Source organism: Aptenodytes forsteri, unplaced genomic scaffold (assembly GCF_000699145.1).
Source record: "Aptenodytes forsteri isolate BGI_AS27 unplaced genomic scaffold, ASM69914v1 Scaffold217, whole genome shotgun sequence".
NCBI classification, from domain to species: domain Eukaryota; kingdom Metazoa; phylum Chordata; class Aves; order Sphenisciformes; family Spheniscidae; genus Aptenodytes; species Aptenodytes forsteri.
This window is the reverse complement of record NW_008796222.1, coordinates 3,480,320-3,505,922: the sequence shown is the minus strand read 5'-3', so window position 1 is coordinate 3,505,922 and position 25,603 is coordinate 3,480,320. Positions and strand designations below refer to the sequence as shown.

Genomic DNA, 25,603 nt, shown 5'->3' with positions numbered 1-25,603 from the left:
ACACTGAATGACTCTGAGATACACTACAGTGTTATAATACACACACACGTACCAACATATATGTGCGTGTATATTTGTATGAGTAGAAATAATGTTTTTGGACCTACTTGGAAATTTCAAAATAGTGTACCTAACATAGCTTTTCCTTCATCCTCCAGCTCAAATCGTAAAGTCTGAAGTTCCTGTTCCATCTCCAATTTGAAACCTTCCATGGCTTGTTTATGTGTTTCTTTCAGCGCCTGAAGTTCTTCCGAGTGCTTCTGTTGTAAACGTTCTTCTAATTCCTATGAAATCAAAATTGGCAAAATTTATTCTATACCAGCTTAGGGAGTTTATAAAATATTAAACAATAAACAAGTGGCAACAAAAAGCAGGCATTGGCGTACTCTAGAAATTATTAAAAATGCACTAATATTGCTTATATTTTCTTCTCTCACTAAGTTATCCTACTACTGTATTTTTTCTTTTCAGTGGCTGATGGTTATCAAGATTACCTGTGCACAAAAACTCTGTTCTGCTCACAGTTAGAAAAGAGAAAAAAAACAATCTGTGGATATATTTACAACAGCAAGCAACGTGATAAGGTGCAGATCCATAGATGGGTCTAGTGTGCACGCAACACACACTTGGGGATTTTTGCTCCCCATTGACACCCATGTTTATTCCCTATTGAAGTGTATGAAGCATAATGTTCCTGGTGCACATCTTCTAGTTTCATTTCAAACAAAAGGAATCCACCTTGTGTGCTCCAAGACCAGTCTATGATGTGAACCAAAGTACATTAAGTGGGGACAACGGGAAAATTGATTGCAAAGGTACACTCTGGACCTGAACTTAAAAACCTTTAAGACACACACCCTATTAAGTACCATGCACTGCCAAAATTTCAATTTTAAAGCTGGTTTAGTCAAGGTTTTAAAACAGTATCTTGGGTGTGACATTGTTCTGGACATGAAAATTATCTTGCAAGTTGCAGAACATAGTTTATACAATTTTTAACATAATGGAAATACAAAATACATTACAAGAGGAGTCAATTGACAGGAAATATCAGAAATATCAAAAAACCATAAGAAATTAGGTAACTATAATGGAAAATACAGAGAAACCTATTCCAAATCAAAACTAGAATAAAATGTTATGGTTAAAAATGTCAAACTACTGTAAAGAAACGTGTGCATTGATAATATTTTACATATATGTATATATACCTGTATATATGCATACACTGGTAGGGTATAAAGCAAGACGTGAAACAATGCCAGTATTAGAGATGATTTTCAATATGTCTTAATCAGATTTAATTGGATAAAAATGTTACTATAAGACATCAGCTGAAAAGGAAATTTAGTAGTTACGCAGATACTTTTCTTTACTAATTCCAACTGTGTACATAAATTGCTAAAATGGCAACATTCTCTACATAATTCGGAGTATCCATATGAACATGCCTTTTGTTCTTGCTCTTTCGTTTCTTCCATGTTTTGAAAGGCGAGGATATGGGCTTCCTGAAGTGACTTATGCCTTTGCTGATGCTCCTCTTCTAATTCCTGGATCTCCTGAGTCAGCCTCTGTCGCTCCTGACTGAACTGGGCTTGTAGCTGTTGCAAAGAGCTCTGTGACTGGGAAAGCTGCATCTCCAGATTCTGCTTCAGTAAGGAGATCTAACCCACAACAGAACAGCAAATACCCATTAGTGATTAACACTAACATCAACTCTGAAAAAAAAGAAATATTCAAAGGAAGGAAACACTTGAAATTTAAGGCTAGAACGTTAACTAAAAGACAGACAAGCAATGTCATCCATCTACTGAATTTGTTGTTAATATTATATCTCAGAGATATAATAATTACATTTAAATAGTTTTGTAAGGGTTATCACATCTGTCAGTTCATACTACAGCACTACCTGTAACGCAGTGTTTCATGGCCGAATTATCAAAATTTACGTCTGGGTTTTATATAAAGATCAATAAAAATGACACTATCAAGGTCTGAAATCAAACGTGATTGTTAAGATAAACTATTCTTAAGGGGAACATCACATCAATTCTGTAAGGAAAATCCTGCAGTTGATAGGGGAGGATAGCCTGTGGCATCGAGATCGATTGATTTTTGTATCTTTTGATATGATATGGTCCTATCTTACTGGTAGTTTTCTCATTTAAAAAGAAGTGGTAGCATACCACTCTATACCACAAAAAATGTTACACTTGATGCATTTGCACCCCACACACTTTTTTTGTTAGCTCAGTAATACTATGAGAGTGATTTTTCTGCTGGTTTTCAAGATCTAAGATCTAGGCAATCTGAGTCACAAATACTCATTTTCTTAGAAATACCTGATTTTACAAATGATGCTTTTCACCCAACAAGCATTTTAATACATTAGAGAGTACACTGTACTCCTTGAAAAAGTCCCATTTTCTTTTTATAATAATGTTATACTTTGTTCTTCACATAAGATAGCATCTTTTCAGACTGAAAATACTAAGCCTGTATTCCCTTTAGAGCCAAACACGAGAGAAATATCCTCCAATTCTGGAAACAAGATTTAACCAAAAGAGAATTTTGCTACAGTGACTCAAAGGAAGTGAAAATAAAATTGCCATGTGACCAAGAATTTGAATCAGTAGGGATACTTTTCAAGTCTCAGAGCATTACATAAAATTGAACTATTCATAGTTCTGATAGTGTCATTTGATTCAGCATATCTTAAAATTAATTATGACAAATTAATAACGACATTGCACATCAATTTATTGATATACAGAACATTAAACCCCACCACTTAACAAAAAATTAATAGCAGCATACCAAGGACAACTTGCAGCATGAACATTACTGTTGAACATGTGGGTTGTTTTGGTTTTTTTCAGAAGGACAGAGCTTAAGCAGATTTGAAAGAAAAAAAGCTACACTTAAAGGAAAATTAGCACTAAAACAAAACAAGCAAATTAATTTGAATGAAATGAGCAGGGCTCATTGCTTTTCAAATTCACCAGGTCTTTGTGTCTGGGCATATATACTCTACCTTCTAAGTATACTATATCAACAGTATTTTACTTCAGATACCTTTGAAACAGATTAGCTACAACTGAAGGAGTATAGTGGAGGCCTATACTACATTCTGTAATCTGAACTATACATGTAAAACCTTTTGCTAAGTACATTAAACATAACTATCACATACAAATTGTACAGTGTCAGACCAAAGATTTGTCTGATCTCCTGTTCTGCCTCCAGAAATGGCCAACCTGGTTTACCCAGGGAAAACAAGGCCAAGGCATAAATGTAGGGATCTTGACTCCGAAGTCTACCAGCATCCAGCAATCCTTCTTAAACCAGAAGAGGTACATGGGGGCAAATTCATGGAAGAAATATTAATTAAATACAAATTCATGGAAGAAATATTAACTAAATACAACCACTATATGAATCCATAAAAGCTTTTCGCATCCACAATATCCTGTGGCAAGTTCCATATAGATGTGCCAATTTGACATGATGAGCTCTAATACTTGTAATAGAAAGGAGTCAAAAGAAGTTCCCTTTTCATTTAGTCTATTCTACTTATGTTTCTGTAGATCTCCATCATTTCCCTCCTTACACCCTTTTCCATACTAAACAGTTTTGGCTTAATGAGTCACTCCTTGTATGAAAGCTATTTCATATCTATCATCACATTTCTCCTACTTTTGCTACTTTTCTACTATTTAAGATTAGGAGACCAAAACAGCCTAAGGTATTTAAAATGAGAGTAAACTCTGGTTTTATATAGTGATTTATATGGTTTTACATGTTATGTTCTCTGTTTCTCTTCTATATTCTTAATGTTTTATTTGCTTTTGTGACTCCTACTGAGCACTGAGGTGATGTTTTCATGGAATTATACATCATAGTCCCCAAACCTACTCTCTAGTTGTAACAGATCACGGTAAGGTTCGTCATTTTACACAAGAAGTTAGAATTTGTTTTTCTTCCTTGTGTATCACTTTGCATTTATCTACACTGAATTTCATCTGCCGTTTTATTGCCAAGCCCCTTGGCTTTTCACAGCTATTCTGTAATTCTTCAGACAGTCTTTGTCCTTCCCACCCTGAATAACTTTTTATAAGCTGCAAACTTTCCCACCTTACTTATTCATAAACAACCTGCAATAGAAAATATGTTGAACATCAGTGTAACTCCACTGATAATCTACCTTCGCTGTGGTAACGCTGTATTAATACGTATCTTTCAACCAGTTACTTATCTATACAAAAACTTCCCTCGCGTATCGTGGGGTTCTAGTCTCCTCAGAAGCCCCAGAACTTCTCGGCCCATCTCTTTCAGCATACCATGGCCAGGGCTGCCATGCTGGTCAGACAAACCAGTAACGCAACCGCATATTGTATTCTTTCTCTTCAACCCTAGAAACTCACTCCACTGATGCAGTTAGTTTGCACCATGCAACTGCCAGCATAGCCAGCTCTGAATTTTCATCTGTGTATCATCATCTGGTACTGCACTGTGCTATTATCTTCCTTCTCTGGGGGGAAAAGAGAGAAAAAAAAAAAGTCTATCTTACCTAAACTCCCCTTTGATCTGCTCACATCCCCATCTACTCTAATTCTTCCCACATCCACTGTTAGGCCCTTCTCTCTTCCCCCACCTTTCTGTAACCTCATACCTACCTGGGTCCTTCTTTTCACCTGTAAGCCTTGCCTTTATTTTCTGTTTCTCTGCCAGACTACACATAGTGAAAACCAGACCCTGTCTGGAGGTCTATTTTTCCCCTGTGCTTTTTAGGTAACTCTTACGCTTCTTTAGATTACCTCTGCTCCTATTTAACCACCTTCCATAAACTCTCAGGTTTGTTGGTGTTTTTTTGTTTGTTTCCCTGAGACCACTACTGCGACTTGGCTCTAGCCCCTCTACTCCCTGTCTTCCATCCATCCCATATGCCAGTATCTCTCCCCCTCCTCCTCCCCTCCTTTGCTCTTTTTCTCCTTCCTAACTCCATTTTTAGTATTGTAGGAATGTGCAGTTAGGATAGTCTTAAGAGATTATTCAGTCCAATTCTTTGCACTAGGTGGGAACTCTATACACAAATTACTGCTTAAAAATCTCGTATGAAGGAAATCCCACACTTTTCACTCAGATCCTCTTCCTCCGAGTGCCTGCGGCAGAAACACTGAGATACTGGACAGATGTTCCGTCCACTCTTACTTGTCCCTTCCACCATGTTTCTGTCCCTCGGGTTTCTCACCATTGCCCTGTCCCGTTCACCACGGCCACCAGGAGGTACAATTCTAGGGGAAGTCCTGCTCAGTCCTGCAGAACCTCAGGTAATTTAATCATCGTACTCAACAGCCTGTCATGATAACATTCAAATGGAGTCGACCACGGTATCTCAGCCAATTTTTTATTAAGATGACATGAAAAAATGTATTTTTGGCTTGAAGTTAAATCTGTCTCTCACTTAAGTTCCTGCTCCAAATTCTGATAATTCTCAGTATATCATTTATAAACATTTTTAGCATGGGCCAAGGGCAAAACAATTTTCTTTTCATTTGTCTTGGAAATGCAGAAAACGTTTTAACTGAGATGACCAAGGGAAGTCTGACATCTGGCCAGGAAGCCATCTGAGAAGAGATCAGGAATACCCGTCTCAAGAGCGGTTCACACTTCCACCAGATTAAAGTGACTGCAGAACCACAGCCTGAAATGAGTCAATCTCTGGAGATGCCTATTTGCATCAGTGGAGTATACAGAAAATAAAGGACAATGAGGTTTAAATGATTCTAACAAGCAAATCAGATTAGTCTACCCTTCTAAGATTTTTTTTGTTGTTGTTGAAAGTACATCAAATATTCAAAATCTGACAGTTATTTTCAGAAGAGTACATAAACATTATTTTAATTATTCAGTACATATACTGATATCCTTAAGAGCACAGTTTTGAAAACATTAGTGCCTCCCTTTGCATGCCTTCGGAGCATCCCTTCTATATACTCCTGTATTGAGGATTCAAAAGAAAACAGCTCTAAACGCTATTCTCTGAACTTTCAATACTTTTATCCAAGGTTTTCAGCACATTAAAAACATCGGTAAGAATTTTAAAAATAAAAAAATAGAAAGAAAGAATATTTTGGCTACAATTACAACTTGCACTGCAAAACTGCAAATTATAATACAGGATCAATCTCATGCTTTGTAAAAAGCTCTGCAATACACATTTGCACTGCCCACAAGCTTGCTTGCTTTAACAATGACATAAAAATGCTGCTCATATTATGACCACGTACGTAGTGTTTGATGTCCAGCGATACATACATTTACACAGATGAATGGATGCAGTACACAAGCTGCTGATCACTAGCGGCAAACGTTCTCCTCTCAAATATCACCATGTATTCTATTTCATAGGCTAAAGCTCTAAAGCAGTACTACAGGATATGCAGATTTATTAGTGCAAACATGCCCTGTTTACAAGCTGTAAGTGCAAATCACTTACATTGCTGATAGATTTATGCAAAGCTTCACCGAGACAGTGCCGCTATGAAGAAAAGATCACAGGAATAAAGGGAAACATTCAGAAAACAACTAAGTAAAAGAAAAAGGGATAAGGAAGGGAGAGTAAAACATAGAACATTAATTATAATTTGATCAGGGAAAAATAAGTTGAAAACTATCTGGAAAAAAATACAAATACATTGCTTTGACTTAGTATATAAACTACCGAACACAGAACAGAATGATGCAGTTTCCTACGTTATGTTTTGAACGTACAGGATGGCATTATCTCTTCAACATAATGTCCCTATATACTCATATATTACGCAGCTGAACACGTTTGAAATTATCCAACTGTCTTCTCCTTTACGGCAAATAATTTTGGGAAGAAATCATTAAGTACACCAGTCTGCATTACTACGAGAAAAGACGTTACATAAGGACTCAATCGACAGCTTCGTCTCTGAAATATCACAAGCATATTGAATGCATAATATTAAAGACCAAATTTCACTGCTAAAGGGCAGAAAACAAGTTTAGTCTGTAATGAAGACATAATGAAGACATATTTATGTTAAAATACGTCATTTTTCTTGAAATTCAGAATGAGATGGGTACATAAGACTCTTCCTGAAGAGCAAAAAATGACTTAATGTACCACTTACACTAGTGTTGATTGCTAATGAAAAGCAAAAAATAAACACACGTTGCCAAGTAAATGTTTCATATGAAATATTATTAATCATACGAATCATACACCTCATTCATATATATATATAAAAACACCTGCGTGTTTATATATACATGAATGGTGTGGACAGGCGCGCGCGCACACACACACATCATCAGAAATGAAGCGAGAGCAATTTCAAATCCAGCATGACCCGTTTCCCCTTTTGGTACAGGTCAGTCAAGAAGACGTAGCAATTTCAAATCCAGCATGACCCGTTTCCCCTTTTGGCACAGGTCAGTCAAGAAGACGGCTTTCTCCAGGAGACAGCAGGTATTTTGACACCAGCTTGGAAGTTGCCTATAGTTGGGAACTTCTAGATGATACTTTGTCAAAATACAAAATGAAGAAATTATTATTCGTTCTCCTGAATCTACAAAAAGGCACAACATGAAAATACGTAATCCAGCATGACCCGTTTCCCCTTTTGGCACAGGTCAGTCAAGAAGACGGCTTTCTCCAGGAGACAGCAGGTATTTTGACACCAGCTTGGAAGTTGCCTATAGTTGGGAACTTCTAGATGATACTTTGTCAAAATACAAAATGAAGAAATTATTATTCGTTCTCCTGAATCTACAAAAAGGCACAACATGAAAATACGTTATTGTGGAATATCCAAAATTATCTTATTAAAATTGTAAGAGTTACAAGCAACAGTTCTCCATGCAAGGGCATACCGCTAGGAGGCATCATACTCCAGCGGACAAGACAACAGACTGGCATCTAACAGCTCCGATTTCAACACCAGATTTTGACAGTGCCAATCTGAACAAATCCACCTATTTTTTGTGTCCTTCCTTTCCCATCTGTCTCGTTTGGTTTGTATTCCTGCTCTCCTGTTAAGAGCAGGAATGATCTCTTGCTAAATAAATGTTCAGTTTCTAGAACGTTTGGGACTTAATTTTGATGGACATACCTGGGCACCACTGTAGTACAACTAAGAAATAATGTATAACATATATTTAGATTTCACACCTGAAGCAGAAAGGTTAGTGATGTTCTACACCGAAAAGAAATTCTAAGTAAAAATACTTTGGGGGAGCTATATTCTGAGGTCTACCCTATAAAAAAGGCCATTTAAGAAAGTGAGATTTGCCCCCTGCTGCTTGCAGAATAACAGATTTCTTTCACCAGGAAAGAAACTGCTCTTGCTTTGCTGTCAAACTGATCTTATAACTGAAAGTATTAAGGTGGGCTAACGATTTTAATACATGTGATCTCACCAAATTTAAAAGTTTTCCAGAGATTTGGAAACCAGATGGAATTAAAATGAACTTTCGTTGAAGGTTCTGAACTAAAACTCTGCAGTTAAGTTCCGTATTTAGATTTGTCACAGATTTCTTCGGCTACCTCACTCAAAGCAATCTTTCTGCAACCCACGTTTCCTGATTGTGAAATGAGAACACTAATACTCTTGTGCAAAAAAATTAACTATTAAATGCTCAGATCTTCTTGGCAAAAAGAAGGTCAGGCACAGACAAAAAAGAAGTTTTTTAATAAAGTTTAACTTACATATTTGACATTCCTACATCTTCTAAAAAGACACACAGCAATGTTGAATATTAGTAAATACAGCTTAGTGATTTTTAACAAAACTTGAAATATACAAGTATTTTATAAACCTGAAAGGAAGTATCGTATCACTATTCAAAAGCATTTAATTATAGGACAGCTAGCTAAACATCACTCCTGGAAAAAAAGAGTGGAAAAGATGATTTAAGAGTCAATCAAGAAAGACTTCAAGTGTGAAAATCAGATGATTTTTCAGTCAACATAACAATGGAATAAAGCCCTGCTACAGAAAACCTGATTTCTTGCTTTGACAACACTACAAACTTGAGCAATAAATGCTACTGTACAGAAATAATACTTAAGAGGACTTTTTAATGCTATTCAATTTATTATCACGTGAGATTTTTGTATGCAAAAAAATGTATGCTCATACAGTATTACTGCAGGGTATTTTCAAAGATTAAAACCAACTTACTTAAAAATCTCAAAAACTGCTAGTGGTCAATCATCACTGAAATCAAACAGGGATTCACTAGGTTTAATACTAAACCTGACTGCAATTAATTATTTTCATCCTTTATTAGATAGTAAATAATTTTCATAAAATGCATACATGACAGAATAGTAAATTAGAATTATGTAGGCTAGTCAAGTGGTATGGGGACCGATTCCAGCAAAATGTGTAGCAATATAATCAGATGCAGCTCCATATTGACAAGTATGTGGACATGTTCAGAATGGAGAACTCCAAAATAAGTCTGGCTGAAGTATTATTAAGAAATTCCATAAAAACTCAAAACATTCTCATGACTACTTCCACAGCAAGGTCCATGACATGGCGGAAAAAAAGCGATGAGAAGCAAGAAGAATGCAAGCATAATTATTACTCTCTTTATTTCTATGATGGGGAGAAGTGATGGGGGAGGGAGAGGAGAAGAACACAGGTTTAACTCTCACTATTTCTACAGGTTGGAATTCAAGATTATTGGTTTGTGATTTTATTATGATAGGAGAAACCCTTGCTCAGTTCTCTTCAAAATCAGGCTTCACAGATACAGGATGTATAAACGAATCAGTTTGGAAGTACGGGAACTTCTGAAAACCCATCTGTATTTCACATATACATATTAGCTGTCCCGCTTTTACTTGATTTTGTGGTCTTGTTTTTCAGTGTAAGTATTGTCTTCTCCACCCTCAGCACATGCACAGTTAAGCCTCAGATGTAACCAAGGTAACTTCCTAATGACCCAGAGGAACAGCAAAGAGGTTGCTGCATCTTTAGAACCCACTGGTCATTGTGGGCCACACAGCAAGACCAAAAGACCTTTCATGCAAGACCCAGGGAAAGATTTGTATTCCCACCTCTATTTCAACATCTCTCCTAAAAGCACTGCGTTTTCAATTTAGTTGGGCCAATTTGTGTTGTAGTAAAGCATAGATTTAGAGATTTGAAACTATTCAAGCTTTGGGTTTGCTTACTGCAATGAAGAGTTGCTGGTGTTCCCATCACGACTGCCACGGGCCATACTAGTGATCAGTGTCATTTTCTGCAAGAAGGGAATTGACTGCGCCACTGACATTTTCACATTTTCATTCAGTTGCATTGTTTCCTGCAGGACACGAGCTTATTGGATGCACAGAAGTTCTCTCATTTCATTGTTTCTCTTGGCTAAAAGTTACTTTCAACCACATCACAGAGGCCTGACGCTGAATTTCAGCATCAGTCTTCATGTCACCCCAAGATCAGTTCCGTAACACTTTTTCTCATTGATATTTCAATGTCAGATTGTGTCAAGATCTGAGTTTGGTATACTGTTTGCTGAATTTTCAAAATACTGCTGGCAACAGAAACTCGTGTGTAATACCAGAGACCCTAACTGGGGAAGATCCAACTTCATCTGTTGTATCGAAGCAGATCTATGTATTGCTATGCAGTCTTTGCCTCATTTTAAGAATGACCTCCAATAGATGCTGCTAACCTTTCTGAAGAAGAAAACCTATGTGCATCCATCAGATGTCAGTAAAAGAAACTAGTTTCCGAGATGCCTACTGAAGAAGCTGAAGGGACCCCTGGCATAAGTCCATTTTATCCAGCTGAGAACAACAACAACAACCACCCCAGAACTCTCCCTCGAGATACTTCTTTGGTTTGAAGAGAAGGACGGATTTGTCAGCAGACGCACTGTCTCTGGCTGCGCGGTGCCTATGTGACAGATGACTCTGCAGAGATTTGGAAAGCAGCTGTTTCCTACTACGACGTTTTGTACTTGGCTTGAGGCTTGTGACATGCTAGGAAGGGAAGAGCTGCAAAGTTTGCCCTGACTGATAAGAAAAATCAGCTTTTAAAGCCCCTTCCCTTTCTTCTCTGCCAAAACACAACAGTTTTCTATTGAGAAAAATGAAGTATATCAAGGCATTCTGAAACATGTAACTGTCTCTGGGATCTAATTGGTCCTGATTTCCTCCTGTTTTTGTAGCACCCCTGAGTGAAGATGCTGTGTGCGGGCTATCACAAGGTGGTAATTATCCTGTTGCTTTAAAAAGATGGAGCTCTTCTCTTTTACAGTCATAGGATTCTATCAAACTGCTAGATTCTATCAAACTATTTGCAATGCCTAGGTATTTTGACATATTTTTACCTGTTTGGATTATAAGGATTATAATAGCTTTTAATCTGACAAACTGCAGGTTCAATGGTCAAGGTAAAAAAGGTTTTGAATAGAGAGGATCATTTGAATCTGCTGATAATTTTTAAAGTTTTTGGAATGGTACTAGGACTTCATTTAATTTTACTTATTTGTCATAATGCTGTCAGGATTTTAAAGATTATATACGCATCTTGGCTAATCCTTCCTGGAGCACAGAGGTATCTGTCAACAAGTGCCCTTAATCTACAATTTTATTCATCTGCTGAATCTCAAACAAATTTTGCCCCACCGAATAAGTTCTCACATTCCTCCCAGTGTCCACTGTTTTCACTGGTTTTGAACCTATGCAAAAGCTTTTGAGCAACTATCTTCTGGAGCAAACAGGTTAAGAGTAATATTTTAAAACTAGACTCTTGCCAGAGTCTTTATCTTACATTTAGGGGAAAAACATATATAGATACACGTTTTACATTTGATTTGAGGAATGGTATTACTGTTGGATTTGGCTTAGATTTCTATTTACCAGTTTTGGAAGTGTAAACAACTCCAAATATCAAACTAAACTTTTCTGACTCATGCATCATTAATTACATACTGTAGTAAATATTTAATCTTCTTTTCATCCATTGACAGGTAGAATTAAAAAGTCTTTCAGTCTCCTCCAGATTTACTAACTCAAACACTGCCAAACAAGAACTGGTAATATTAAATTCCAATTAAGAGTTTATGATCAGATAAACAAGTTTCTTTGGATATGAAGATATCATAATTTCAAACATCAGCCCCGACGTATTTTTAAATTTAATTAAACTTAACACCATGAGAGAAAAAAATTAAACGAAGAAGAAAGCAAGAGAGATGAAAAAGAAGTCCAATAACACATTTATTCTTAAACAGAGCAACAAGGCTAACATTTATTAGTATTCCTACTGTATCCCACTGAAAATACTTTGAAAACTCTGATTTGTTCTGTTGCTTTTGTTTGTCTGTATTGCTGGGTAGCTCTTAATTGTAAATGGTCTTTAATGAATTTCCTCTGTTACATTCAGATCTTTTAACAAAGAGTAAAATAATGAAGAGAGTGCAGTACGGGCTGAATGGCCTCACCATAACTAAAAGCTCAGAAAAAGAGGTAGTACCGCTGGACCTTAGGCATTTGTTTTCATGTTCAAGCTTCAGACAAAATTACAATGACCAATCCGGATATAATAAATGCACCAACCAATCTTCAGGATCACATCTCTGCATAGAACGGGGAGCCCAAAACAAGGGGGATTCTTTATTAAGAAGTATAGACAGTCATGAAACGGGGGAAGTACCCTCAACAGATGGCCCTCTGAAGGCTGCAGTGGCTCTGGATTACATGATTATTCACATGCTCACGTCCAAAAACTTTTTGACTTGCTTCAAGCATAGGTTTCCCACTCAGAATACGGGAGTACCGATTCATCTAAATCAGTGGTGAGTGGCAGGATGTTTACAGACACTGGATCTAGGCAGAAACTCCCAAAGCTCCCCTGATTCTCCGTAAAGCCCATGCGAGCTGCAGCACAGTCCCATTAAGGCCACAATTTTGAGAGCTGTAGTCACTTCTGAAAGTTTCCAAGAGCTGCAAAAAGCGGTGCCCTTTGGAAAAACAACAAATATCTACAGATGAAAGAAGAGGCATAAAACCTTACCATGAACTGCATTTCAGGTGTCCTCTGTTCTTTGCTCCCACCTCTGTATGATTTTTCTTTCCATTCTTTCAGATTTCAGCATTTTAGATTTCTAAATGCTTTTTAAATCTCACCCGAAATCCCTTACCATCCACTAGATGTCATGGTAGCCTTACTAGTATTATTGAATACAAGAATGACTGAAGAGAATTAGGGGGAGTTACTTGAAATTTACCTCCTCTCTGTTTCTGACAGACAAGGCTTTAGACAGTGTGTCTAAACAGGACGATATCAGTGAAAGGAAGCAGGGTAAAGTGATTCTGTGCTGAAAGTTAATCTCCCTTCTTTCAGGAAGCAGATAGAGGGTACGCGCAGGTTTCCTCCTGTAGAAATTTCCAGCATCCCTTCAAAAGCAAATCTTCTAAAGCAAGGATTACCCAGGCTGTGGAACAGGCCGGTAATCCTTGTGCTGGGGAACGAAAGTAGCGTTTCCCGATTCTGCTAAGGTGGATGCACATCAGCTCTGCGATAAGCACCTCCACATAGGCAAATAAAGACCGAGCAATAACTGCCTGCCGGCGGAAGACTGGTCAATGGGCATTTACAGATGTGCACAGCTCTGACTTTTCTACAACACTCCATGAACAAGAGTATACTTAGTGGCCGGGGTTTTAAGATTGAGTTTGGAACTTTCTGAAAACTACAATTTAAACAATGTCTAACATCAGAAGGAAATACTTACATTTTGATATATTTATGGTTTTTGACAGTTTAAAAAGGAACACACCATCATAGAAACAAACTCTGAATAGGAAACTTCTACAATTTTTTCAAAAAAGGAGAGAATCTTTGCAGCAGGAAAAATAAGCAACAGCCACCACAGTGCATGTGGTGGTGCAGTAGTATACTTTTGTCCATTCACACTGTACTACTTCTAGTACTTCCATTAATAGAAGATGGTATCTTCGCGTGCGAAAAGTTGACAGAGTTAGAAAGAAGAATGTCACACTAATGCTTGGTCACGTAATAATATGAAGCTACATAAGAATGGAAAAAAATGCTGACAAAAACATTGATTTTACTGGAATGCATGTTTTACTGAAAAGTAAGGAAGACGGGAGAATCAGTATCTGCTCAAATATAGAAAAGCCCATCCACAATCAGAACACTTGATTCAGTTTACAGAAAGAAACATTAACCACAAGAAGAAATAGATAAGAAGAATACAGGTCTGTACAGAACCTGTATGTTTCAGTGCTCAGAACTGAAGGTTGCGCAAGATGGAGAGGCAGAAGAGAGAACACGCTCATGCTTTAAAAAAGAAAATTCCTGCTATTTCGTCCACAGCTGAAGCCTTCTCAGCAGTAAAATGTTTTTAAGAAATGCGTTAAAAGCCCATTACACAACTAAGAGAAATGGAAAAGAGCTAGCACATCTGAATTCACTACATATTTCATGAAGAAACCCTCACATGGATTGATGCAGAAGTACTTAGTGCAATTTACAGGAAAAAAAAAAGGAAAAGCACTTTCTTTTTATGTCTTCTAGAACCATATACTCATATCAGAGATAAGAACTACACACCTGGTCTCTAGACACTGATCTAGTTAACCTGCCAACCGCATTTAACTGTAGATAATAAGTGATGCTTTGCAACCAGCAAGAATGTGTTTAAGCACTTAGTCAGCTGAATAGCGTTTTCTCTCAAGAGAATTATTTTACCCATAACAAAACTATAACTGTTAGAATAACAGTAATCCTACATGCATTCTATGAGGGACCACTCAGCATTACTGATATAAAAGCAAAAATATTACCTTGCTTTATACTACAGCTAGATCTCACCTATCAAATGTGCAACAACTAGAAGGCAGAAATTTGTAGATTAGTGTAACATAATTTAAAAAAAAGCTTAGTACACCTTATGGGCATAAATTTTTTGATTGAACTTTTTTTTATTTTTTTTTTTTAAATCATTGCCATTTATAGCTATGTCTCTTCATTCAGATTTTCCAACACCAGTCAGCAGTGTTCCAAGATGGGGAGACTCTATGTTGTATTTTTCTACAGTTTAAATAACTATACTGTGTCACTTCTCTCCATTCATTTAAACCTGTTTTTTTCAACACTTTGCTTACATAACCGTTCTTATACTTCAAGTTAGGTGCTACGCTTCTTGTAGCTTGTTTTTAAATCAAATCTGAGATGCATCAATACATATTAGAAAATTACGTACAAGTAGGAGTGAAAGTATATGATAAACTTATGAAGCTACACAGTATTTTCCATATCAAAAAGTATGTTTTTTCACTATTTTGCACTGGACATGATAGTTATCAATTTGCCAAAAATAATATGCAGGTCCTTTAAATTTAAATTGCATCTGTCAAATACACATGATGTCACTTTTGTCTAGAAATAATTTCTCAATCCGCCCCCAATAATTCATGTTCATTACATCTTTCTGGAATGCCTTATACTGCCACATACTGATAAGCATTTAATTTCTGAACTCAACCTTTCTGAACAGCATTTATACAACTAAGTAGTGAAGCTCTAGACAATTTCTCAACATAAAGAGCACGTGTAGACCACATCTTCTGCCAAGTTAGGAGTTTACAAATGATTTAGCAGAGACCTCGCTCTTGTATTATTTTGATAAATCATTGTTTAGTACTGCTGGTATAGACCAGACCAATGCTTCAGGTGTAAAAATCTGAATTGCAGAAAGAGGAGTTGGATCTCTGCTCTCTTCCCAATTCTTACACAGACTTCACACCTTTCAAATGGGTTTTAAATGCATCTTCCCACCAATGAAGACTGGGGTTGGGTGTAACAAATTCACAATTTTACATTCCTACTGCAGTATCTCAGGCTGTTCTAGGTCAGTGTAGTCAAAAGAAGACAGGTATGAACAGATGTCCTTTTGATGAACTGAAATTTGAATTCTTCCCAATGCTGTTAACTTTTTTTTTTTAAACTAGACTGTGAACCCTCTGGGGTGAAGAGTCTTACTGCACATTTACAGATTGCCAAGCACAAGCTAGGCTTATTGCAGTAGTTCCTGTAGTGTCCAACTGGGTCCAACGCAGTTTCCACTCAGAATATCATCATTCTAGATTAATACAACCAAAGTCTATAGTAATCTTTGCATTATGAAACAGATACCAGAAATCTTCCACTCTTCCCTAATGAAAATACTATCTTTGATTTTCTTTTATGATGAAGTGACTACATCTGTGGATGAGGGGAGAGCAGTGGATGTTTATGACCTCAATTTCAGCAAGATTTTATCATCCTTGTATCTGATTGTATCACAATTCAGATGGGTGGGCTACCAGATAGATGACAAGTGGCTGGATTACCAGGCTGAAAGGGTAGCAGGTAATGGTTCACTCTACCTGAAAGCTTGTTACAAGTAGAGTTCCTAAGGTTCCTCTTCATTTTAGTACCTTTATCAATGATCTGGAGAAGACAGACAGTACCCTCACTGAGTTTGTGGATGACACCAAACTGGAGGAGTAGAAGAGGGGGCACGACACAGAGGAAGGGACACAATACACTGAAAGGCAGGACTGCCATCTAAAGGGACCTATATAAGTTATAGGTATGGGCTGATAGGAACCTCACAAAATTCAACAAGGACAAATGCAAAGTCCTTTACATGGATGGACTAAATCCCTGCACTGGTTCATACTGGGTTACAGATTGCTTCGCATTAACCTAGTTAATGGTAGGCTAAACATGAATCAGCAGTGTGGCCCGGCAGCAATGAATGCCAGCAGTATACTGGGCTGTAGCAACAACCAGTAGTTTGAGGGAAGGGATCAGTCCCTTTGACTTGACACTTGTTGCACATCACCTGGAGGGCACATTCTGTCTCCTCCTCCAGTTCATTCAGCTTTGGTTGCCACAGTACAAGACAAACGTTGATAAACTTGTGTCCTGGTTTCGGCAGGGATAGAGTTAATTTCCTTCCTAGTAGCTGGTACAGTGCTGGGTTTTGGATTTAGGGTGAGAACAATGTTGGTAACACACCAATGTTTTAGTTGTTGCTAAGCAGTGCTTACACTAGTCAAGGACTTTTCAGCTTCCCATGCTCTACCGCCTGAGAAGGCTGGAGGTGCACAAGAAGCTGGGAGGGGGCCCAGCCAGGACAGCTGACCCAAACTGGCCAAGGGGATATTCCATACCATGTGACGTCATGCTCAGTATATAAACTGGGGGAAGAAGAAGGAAGGGGGGGACGTTCGGAGTTATAGTGTTTTGTCTTCCCAAGTAACCGTTATGTGTGATGGAGCCCTGCTTTCCTGGAGATGGCTGAACACCTGCCTGCCGATGGGAGGGAGCGAATGAATCTCTTGTTTTGCTTTGCTTGCGTGCGCAGCTTTTGCTTTACCTATTAAACTGTCTTTATCTCAACCCACGAGTTTTCTCACTTTTACCCTTCCGATTCTCCCCCCCCATCCCACTGGGGGGGAGCGAGTGAGCGGCTGTGTGGTGCTTAGTTGCCAGCTGAGGTTAAACCACAACAACTTGAACACGTTCAGTGGAGAGCTACCACCAAGATGGCTGAGACTGGAGCATATATCCTGCTGAGGGAACTAGGTTTGTTCAGTCTAAAGAGAAGGTTTTGTGGGACTTAATAGCTTTCCAGTACCTATGAAGTGGTTACGGAGAAAGTGGACCCAGCCTCGTTACAGTGGTACACAATAGGACAATGAGAACCAATGATCATAAACGGAAACAGAGGAGGTTCTGCCTAAATATAAAAAAAAAACCTCACTAGGAGGATAATTAAGCACTAGGAGAGATTATTCAGAGAGGCTGTGGAATCTTCATCCTTGGAGGTTATTCAAGACCTGACTGGACAAAGCCCTAAGCAACCTGGTTCAAATTCAGTGTTGACTGATTTGAGCAGGAGGTTGCACTAGATGACCTCCTGAGGTCTCTTCCAACTTAAGTCAGTCTGATTCTATAAATTCAGGTCAGCGTAACTCTCAGAGGCTATCCTTTGTGTACTGCAATCAGGAGGAACTTATTACAAACCCATTTCTGTAAGAGTTAAATTACCCATCTTGTATGCTATGGTCTGGAATTCTCTCTCCTCCAGGTGTAAAGGATAAAATGTAGGTTCTTACAGAGGGAAAGCTTAATTCCCTACCACCTACAACAACTTTTCGATCTTTATGAAATACCTATCCAACTCAAACACTGGAATGGAAAAGCAACAGCTGGATTTAAAAAAAAAAATAAAAGTGAAGACTCCCATGGTTTATTTTCTTATTAGTCCTCTGAACACACATGCTGTTATGAAATGGTGCAGCTCTTTGGTACAGTAAAAGGAATGAAGAAAAAAAAACCCCAACCATTTTGCATATGCAGACCATTTCCTATGTCTGCAAATTCTCTAGTAAAACTCTCCTTATTACAGTTATCTTCCCGAGCTTTCTGATTCCAAAATTTCTTCCAGATGCAGAAATAAATTGTTCATTTGCAACATACTAATTTTCCATTCTGAAACTGTACGTTAGATTTATTATGGTATTTTTAAAAGGTAGAGGTAAGTGTAGTATTTTAAAAGTATGTTAAAGCTATAGAAGGTTTAAACATATCCCTTTCAAATTGTACTTTCCTAGAGAAAATGCTATTTATATGTAGAAGTAAAAAGAGTAAATGAAGCTTGGGTAAAGGCAGTAAGCAAAACTTAAAATCAAATGAGTTCAAGTCTCATTACATTCATGTTGTAAAAAGTAACAGACTGAGAACTTTGAAAACCTCCAGCTTTTATGAGCCTAAGCCACAAGATTTTACAAGTTAAATTCCCTCGTCAGCAAATAAGTTGTCATGTGTTCCTATAAGAAGCTGTAAAATCAAGTGCATGTTCAGTTATTAGACTTCTCAAATTAGACAGCAAATTAAAAGCCTGAATAATACTGAATAAAAGCCACAATAACAACACCCTGAAATCGCAGTCATTCAATGAGTTCCAAAATCTACTTCTCTTACTTTAAAATGTATTTGTTCATTATCAGCTATTCTTTCAAACTGTAGTCAATAAAACCAGTTCTATAGCATTTATGGTTTGGAAAAAGTACAAAGTACAAATTATCTAACATAATTGTGTTTATAAATATGATTTGCAATTAAAAAACTCATTATTTATAAAAAATTATCCCAAAATAATGTTCAAAATCACTTAAGAGAAGACCTAGCTGTAATAAACGTGTAGTAAAAACTGAGGGACATTTTGACTTTTCAGTGACTTGCGCAGTGTCATTATTGTAAAGATAAGGGATACCTCCAAATCCAAACAATTAGGACCGGTAACTATTTACAACAGAGTAGGTGAGAAGACAGAGAATCAAAAAAATCTTATAGTGAAGAGGTGAGACTGTCAACACCCTCCCACTCCCCCCAGAAAAACTGTAAGAAGTTTTATTCACATTTGGTGTAAAGAAGGACATTCATATAATTTTAAGGCATCTTCATATATGACTTTAAAAGTTCGATAATGATTAGGTTTAAAAAGCATTATGCTAACAAATTTCATTTCAAAGACAGATGTCACAACCAACTTCATGTAGCTAATTGGTAATAAATCACCAGCAACTAAATTGTAATGGCCTTCCAATTCTCAAAGAGACCATAGTTACCTGGTCTAAAAGATCTTCTACTTTTTTTTGCCATCCATCCCTTGCTGCATTTTTTTCACGTTCTTTCAGCTGCAATAGCTGAGTCATGGCTGCCTTCTTATCCTCTTCATGCTGAAGCCTCAGCTCTTCACGGAGCTTATTACATTCCTGTCTAAAAGCAAAGGTCAAATAACTAAAATGCAGTGGACCTTGTGCAAGAAGTGGAAAAGAATTAAGAACTCAGTAATAATTGGAAAGGCTTAGATAACAGCAAAAACCTTAGTTATACATTTTGTTTGCTATTACATTTGTATGTAATACACACTTCATTTCCTATTTAAAGATCGAAAGAAAAAAAATTAATACTTGCCGAAGATTTTCCGTCCATTTTATTTCCAAGTCACGAGCCATTCTGTCAACTTTGAACTTTTCCTCTTCTCTCATGGCAGCAATCATTGCCTCATGCTGTTGTCTCTCCTGATCTAGTTCTCCCTGCAAACACAAACTTCACAATAGAGACTGATCAGCAGCAAAAAAGTATTTCAAACCTTAAATGAATGCATTTATAACAAAAACATCAGTTACAATTGGCTCATAAAACTTGAACTATAACTTTTTCAGTGTGTAATTCCTAATTACACACAATTAACGCCTATACATCTGCTGGTATTTCTTACTTGTGGAACAGAATTCTGCATTCCTATAAAAAGCTATAAAAAGCAATTTTCCAGTAAGTCATTCTGGAATTAATCTTTTTGAATACTGTTACATTGAATCACAGAATAATTTATGTTGGAAAGAACCTCAAAAGGTCATCAAGTCCTGTTCAGTGCAGCACTAACTTCAGAATTAGAGCAGGTTGCTTAGGCAGGTTGCTTAGGTTCTTTTCAAGAATTTTTTGGCCTTTTTTTTTTTTTTTTTTTTTAAATCAGCACATATTTCTTATTTGAATTTCAAAGCTTGAGATATCTGGATTTGATACAAAGATCATGTATCTTCTTTCTGTTTCCTGACTGGACTAACCTGGTAGAAACAGGCTTTCAGTCTGAACACAGAAAAAAATTTATAATTCATATCAATTTCTGTTCAAATTCTACCACACTATAATAGGATTAGGTACTACCTAGAATCCATACTTACATGAAGATTTTTCAGCAGTGCTTGCTTCGTTCATGAGAAGCAAACATGGCCGTCTAAATTTAAATTAAGACCTCTTAAAGTGAGAATTTTTCTGTAGGATATTTTCATTTATATATTTTAAAATCTGTTAAGATAAATGTTATTGCCAATAACCTGCTATACATGAATATTCAAATGTTAGAATAGGTGAAGAAAGAAGAATGCAGTAGTTCATATGGACCCTTAGAGAAATTACAAAAAATACAGAGGAAGTTATAAACTGTAATAGGGTGCACATCTAATGACCAGAGCTGAAAGAAATTAAAAAACCCCACAAACAAAACAAACAAAAAAACCCAACAATATCCTGTTTCAGGCTGTTTTTGTTAAGAAAACACCAGCACGAAGACAGATTCAGGGAATTTTTTTTTTTAATATTTGCTGCTCTACTTCAAAGATTGCTGTGATCTTGTAAATGTACATTGTTTACTGAAGAAAGAAAAAGGAAAGGTTATGGTTAGTATTAAAGTCAATGAGCTATTGACAGATTAACTGACAGTTCCAGTTCCATTTAAGCCAACTAAAATGGCAATATATTTGTGCTCAGAAAAATTAATTGCTTCAATTGTATAAAGTGGTCACATTTTCTGGATGATAGTCTGCTATCTTTCAAGATATCATAGCATATATCTTTAAACTGTTCTTAAGCATCTTCTGAAATTCTAAATTTGAGCCTGAAATGAAGACTGTGCCCATTATTTGAGGAAAACATGGTATGCATGCATATTAAAAAAAAAAAAAACAACCACCCAAACAAAAAAAAACAAAACCCAAAAAAAACCCCACCACAAAAAACCTAAAAAGGTTTCAATGAATTCTAGAGCTAGTAAGCTCTGGATCTTGTTTTGCACCAAGACATGAAACTGTCTGGAATAGCACTGGTGTAACAATACGAAAATTCTGTTAAACCTCCGAAAAATCCGACTCTGGATATATTTTGTATGGATATACTTTGGAAGCTACAATTTATATTAACCACAGAAAGATGTGCTTGCAGCATCTTCTCCCTGCTTGAAATTAAAAGAGAAATCTCTCTTTTAATGAAGCCATATGAAGCTCCTTCAATAACGTGTACACCATAACACTTCTCGCCATTTTAAAAACAAGACCATAATCAGTGTGACTGTACTTTGCACGATTTATTCTCCAACGTTATGGTTACCTCAACACTATACAATGAATCTGTGGTCTCTCGCAGTCTTGCTCTAGTTAATTCTAGTTCTTTCTGGAGTATTTCCTGAGTTTCTTGAAGACTGGAGATATGTCCTTCTGCAGTACCAAGGCCTTGTTCACTTTTTCGTACTAGGTCTTGCAGACGACACACCTACGACATGCAAAAAAAAAAAAAGTAATTTACATCATTATTACTAATGGCAGCCAAGTCATCCTGGTTTCATTTTCTTCCAGTGATTTCTAATTCCAGCCTAGACAAATTTTTATTCGCACAGCCTGTTCTCCTTTAATATTGCTTACTGTGCATTAAAAAACAAATTCCTGTAATATTATAAAATCAAACAGATTCAATTAAATGATTTTCACAAGAAAAAAATCCAACGTATATTTGAAGTATTTTGCAAGGAAAGAGGTTACATAAAAGTTCTGAAATTACGTGTAATTCTACTGTGAGAAAGTATGTTTTATGCAAATTAAAATAATGAGAACCACTATTTCAAATATATAAACTCTAATCTAATGGATAAATTAACTTGTGCTAAGGTAAGTTTCTTCTAATGGACAAATTAACTTGTGCTAGAGCATACATTTCTCTGTCTTCAGGTTGCTACCTGTCCATAAATTAGCCCGTTTAAAGCTCAATCTAATATCTGTAGAGTGTAATGTGATTATTTCCCTAACTGCTATGTACACTTTTCTCTGCCTGTTTGTGTTTCAGCTCCCCATCTGTAAAACGATGATACTTCTTTGCTTCAGGTATGAATGTTAGAGATTGAACGTTGTTCACCAGCTACAGGAAAGGAAAAACTTTTTAAATATGTAGGCTGGAAACACAGAATAAAGGGAGGCAGGGGGGACCAAAGAACAGCAGCTAATGGGAACTGAAGTTTTTGCAGAAGTAATAGTCTATGCCATTGCCTTTGTATGTTGAGATAAATTCATTCACAATGGGACAAGTGTCCCAAGAAAAGACTAGCCTTTGGTTTGCAGGTATGAACAGGTAACAGTTATAACTACTCTTTCTGTTTGTTAGCATAATTATATGCAAATACTGTTAATGACATACACAGACACACACATATACACACACACACACACCCCCTCCCAGAACTCTCTCCCTCTGTATGCAACCCATGGAGTGTTTAAAAAGAGGGACTCCTCCTTTCCTCTCAGCAAGGAATCTCAAATTTCTTTGGCGTGACAGATCTTAGAGAAAAACTACTGTAATCTTGAGCACTTGTCTATGTGCTCCTTTGCATTATATACAACTAGTAATTCCCTACAAAGCACTACTACCTGAAGGAGTACCCCCACATGAAACACTGCCCCTAAAACTGTATTGATACCCTGAAAGTGCACCACTGCCTATGTATCTGGTAGTAGCACACTGCTTGCACAAAACGTGAACAGCAGTCCCGTAGATCTAAAGGATATGGAAACGTTATGCAGGAATGCCACTCACAGGGCTTAGGTCAATTCTACTGATGACAAAGCAATGCTGGAGGCTGTTTAAAATGGTCCTTAGTAATATCATCAGAAATCTTTTGCATGGAGATGGCCGGTCCTTAGACTACTCTGTCAAGTGACACAAATGAAGTCTTTCTAAAAGGTCTTGGCTGGTCAACAGTGAAAGGAAGCAAATCTGTAAACAGCCAGCCTCATCCTGGTATACATGTAAAAAAAGTTAGTATCTTGACTTAACCAAAACCCTCAGAAAAATCTCTGGCAAGTATTTAAGATTACACTGTTCTTAAATAGCTTGGTACTAGGAACAAGCCTAATGAGGCTTGAATCTTCCTCATCCTTTAGCTAAGATAATTGCTATCAAAAAGTCTGTCAAAAAGAAAAGAGGATGGCATAGGTTCAAAACCAGCTCTCTCAGCAGGGAAGCTGGAACTAAGCTACCATCTGCAGAAAGTAATAAATACATGCCTATTGTTAAATGACATCTGTAACAAACAAAAAAGGAAGCAGCAGTAGAAATGTAAGAGCTAAGTTAAAGACATGCCAGACATTTCACAGGGAAGTTTCTCCCAGCTCAGTGAAGACATTGAGAAACTCTTGTCAGTTGTCAATAGAGACCTAAGAGTAAGCTGTGGTTGCAAGTGAAGCACTTGTCTCATGTGCTTAAGATAAACATAGTGTCCTGGTTTCGGCAGGGATAGAGTTAATTTCCTTTCTAGTAGCTGGTACAGTGTTTTGGATTTAGGGTGAGAACAAAGTTGATAACGCACCGATGTTTTAGTTGTTGCTAGGTAATGCTTACACTAGCCAAGGACTTTTCAGCTTCCCATGCTCTACCGACTGAGAAGGCTGGAGGTGCACAAGAAGCTGGGAGGGGGCACAGCCAAACTGGCCAAAGGGACATTCCTGGGCATCAGTCGGCGGGTGGTGAGCAATTGCACTGTGCATCACTTGCTTTGTGTATTATTATTATTATTATTATTTTATTTCAATTATTAAACTGTTTTTATCTCAACCCACGACTTTTTCTCACTTGTGCTCTTCCAATTCTCTCTCCCATCCCACTGGGTGGGGGGGAGTGAGCGAGCGGCTGCGTGGTGCTCAGTTGCCGACTGAGATTAAACCACGACACATAGTAATAAAGTAAAACGTATCGCCTCTACTATATGAAGTGGATTTACAGACCACCCTGAATTTAGTGCCTGTATGCTTCCTCTCATTCTCTCAATATGCAAAATACACTCTATTACATTTATCCTGGCATGAGAATGTATATAAGCTCAATTACTAAATAGCAGCTGGCCCTAATTCCTTATTTCAGTTTATGTTAAAGTTATCTATTCCTTAGCTATGCCTCTGTTTTCTTAATTCAGCGTGCTGATGAATTTTCCAAGCCTGAACTTGATAGCAGTTAGATAATGAAAATTCATTCTTAAAACATTTGAAGTGATTTCCTTCAAAGAAGGAGCAAGTTTATTACTCATGAACCCAAGAGAAGTTGATAAAGAGTAACTAAATTAAAACCTACAGTGTTGAATGACAACAGAATAATAGTGCTCTCCTCAGATCTAATCCAGCAACAAGGAAAGTTAACATACAACAGAAAAGTTAAACCTAAAAAGAAATAACAATCCTTTCTGTAATTTTGAAAGGAAAAACAGACCCATGTATGATTTTGTTAAGATATATAACAAATACATCACATTTTCATTAATTTGGATGTAGGTAAGCATACTGGGAAGAGAGCAAGAGCAGTTCCAGCTTCAGTTTACACCTTCTCCAAGGTCTGAAGTACAAGGTACTCACAACTATCAGAAAGTACAGTCTCCTGTTTACCAGGTATTCATGACTGACTGATCAGCAGTGCTGCTGAGCTCTAAAGAGGGTAGGTTCAACTACTCTGGTAGCATATATTATCTGAGGTATACATATACACACCTGGTAAGTACTACTCTGGAAGTATATATTAATATATTGAATATATACTTTCAGAATATACACTTTAATATATAATAATTTAATACATTAACATGTATATTAATATAGTAATATACTGGTATATTAATATCAATATATAATATTTTAACATATAAGACTATATACTTT

The 25,603-nt window shown here is 37.0% G+C and overlaps 1 protein-coding gene across 1 annotated transcript in view; it reads right to left on the bottom strand.

The window, feature by feature from the left end:
* The window catches only part of FAM184A (family with sequence similarity 184 member A), an 84,682-nt gene that overhangs the window by 13,970 nt on the left and 45,109 nt on the right, over positions 1 to 25,603 (bottom strand). Inside the window, exons 7-11 of the mRNA XM_009289125.2 lie at positions 22,023 to 22,184; positions 20,048 to 20,173; positions 19,703 to 19,849; positions 1,452 to 1,664; positions 131 to 284 (exon numbers count right to left, since the gene is read on the bottom strand). Coding sequence (XP_009287400.1) covers positions 131 to 284; positions 1,452 to 1,664; positions 19,703 to 19,849; positions 20,048 to 20,173; positions 22,023 to 22,184 — 802 coding nt within the window. The remainder of the gene's footprint in view (positions 1 to 130; positions 285 to 1,451; positions 1,665 to 19,702; positions 19,850 to 20,047; positions 20,174 to 22,022; positions 22,185 to 25,603) is intronic.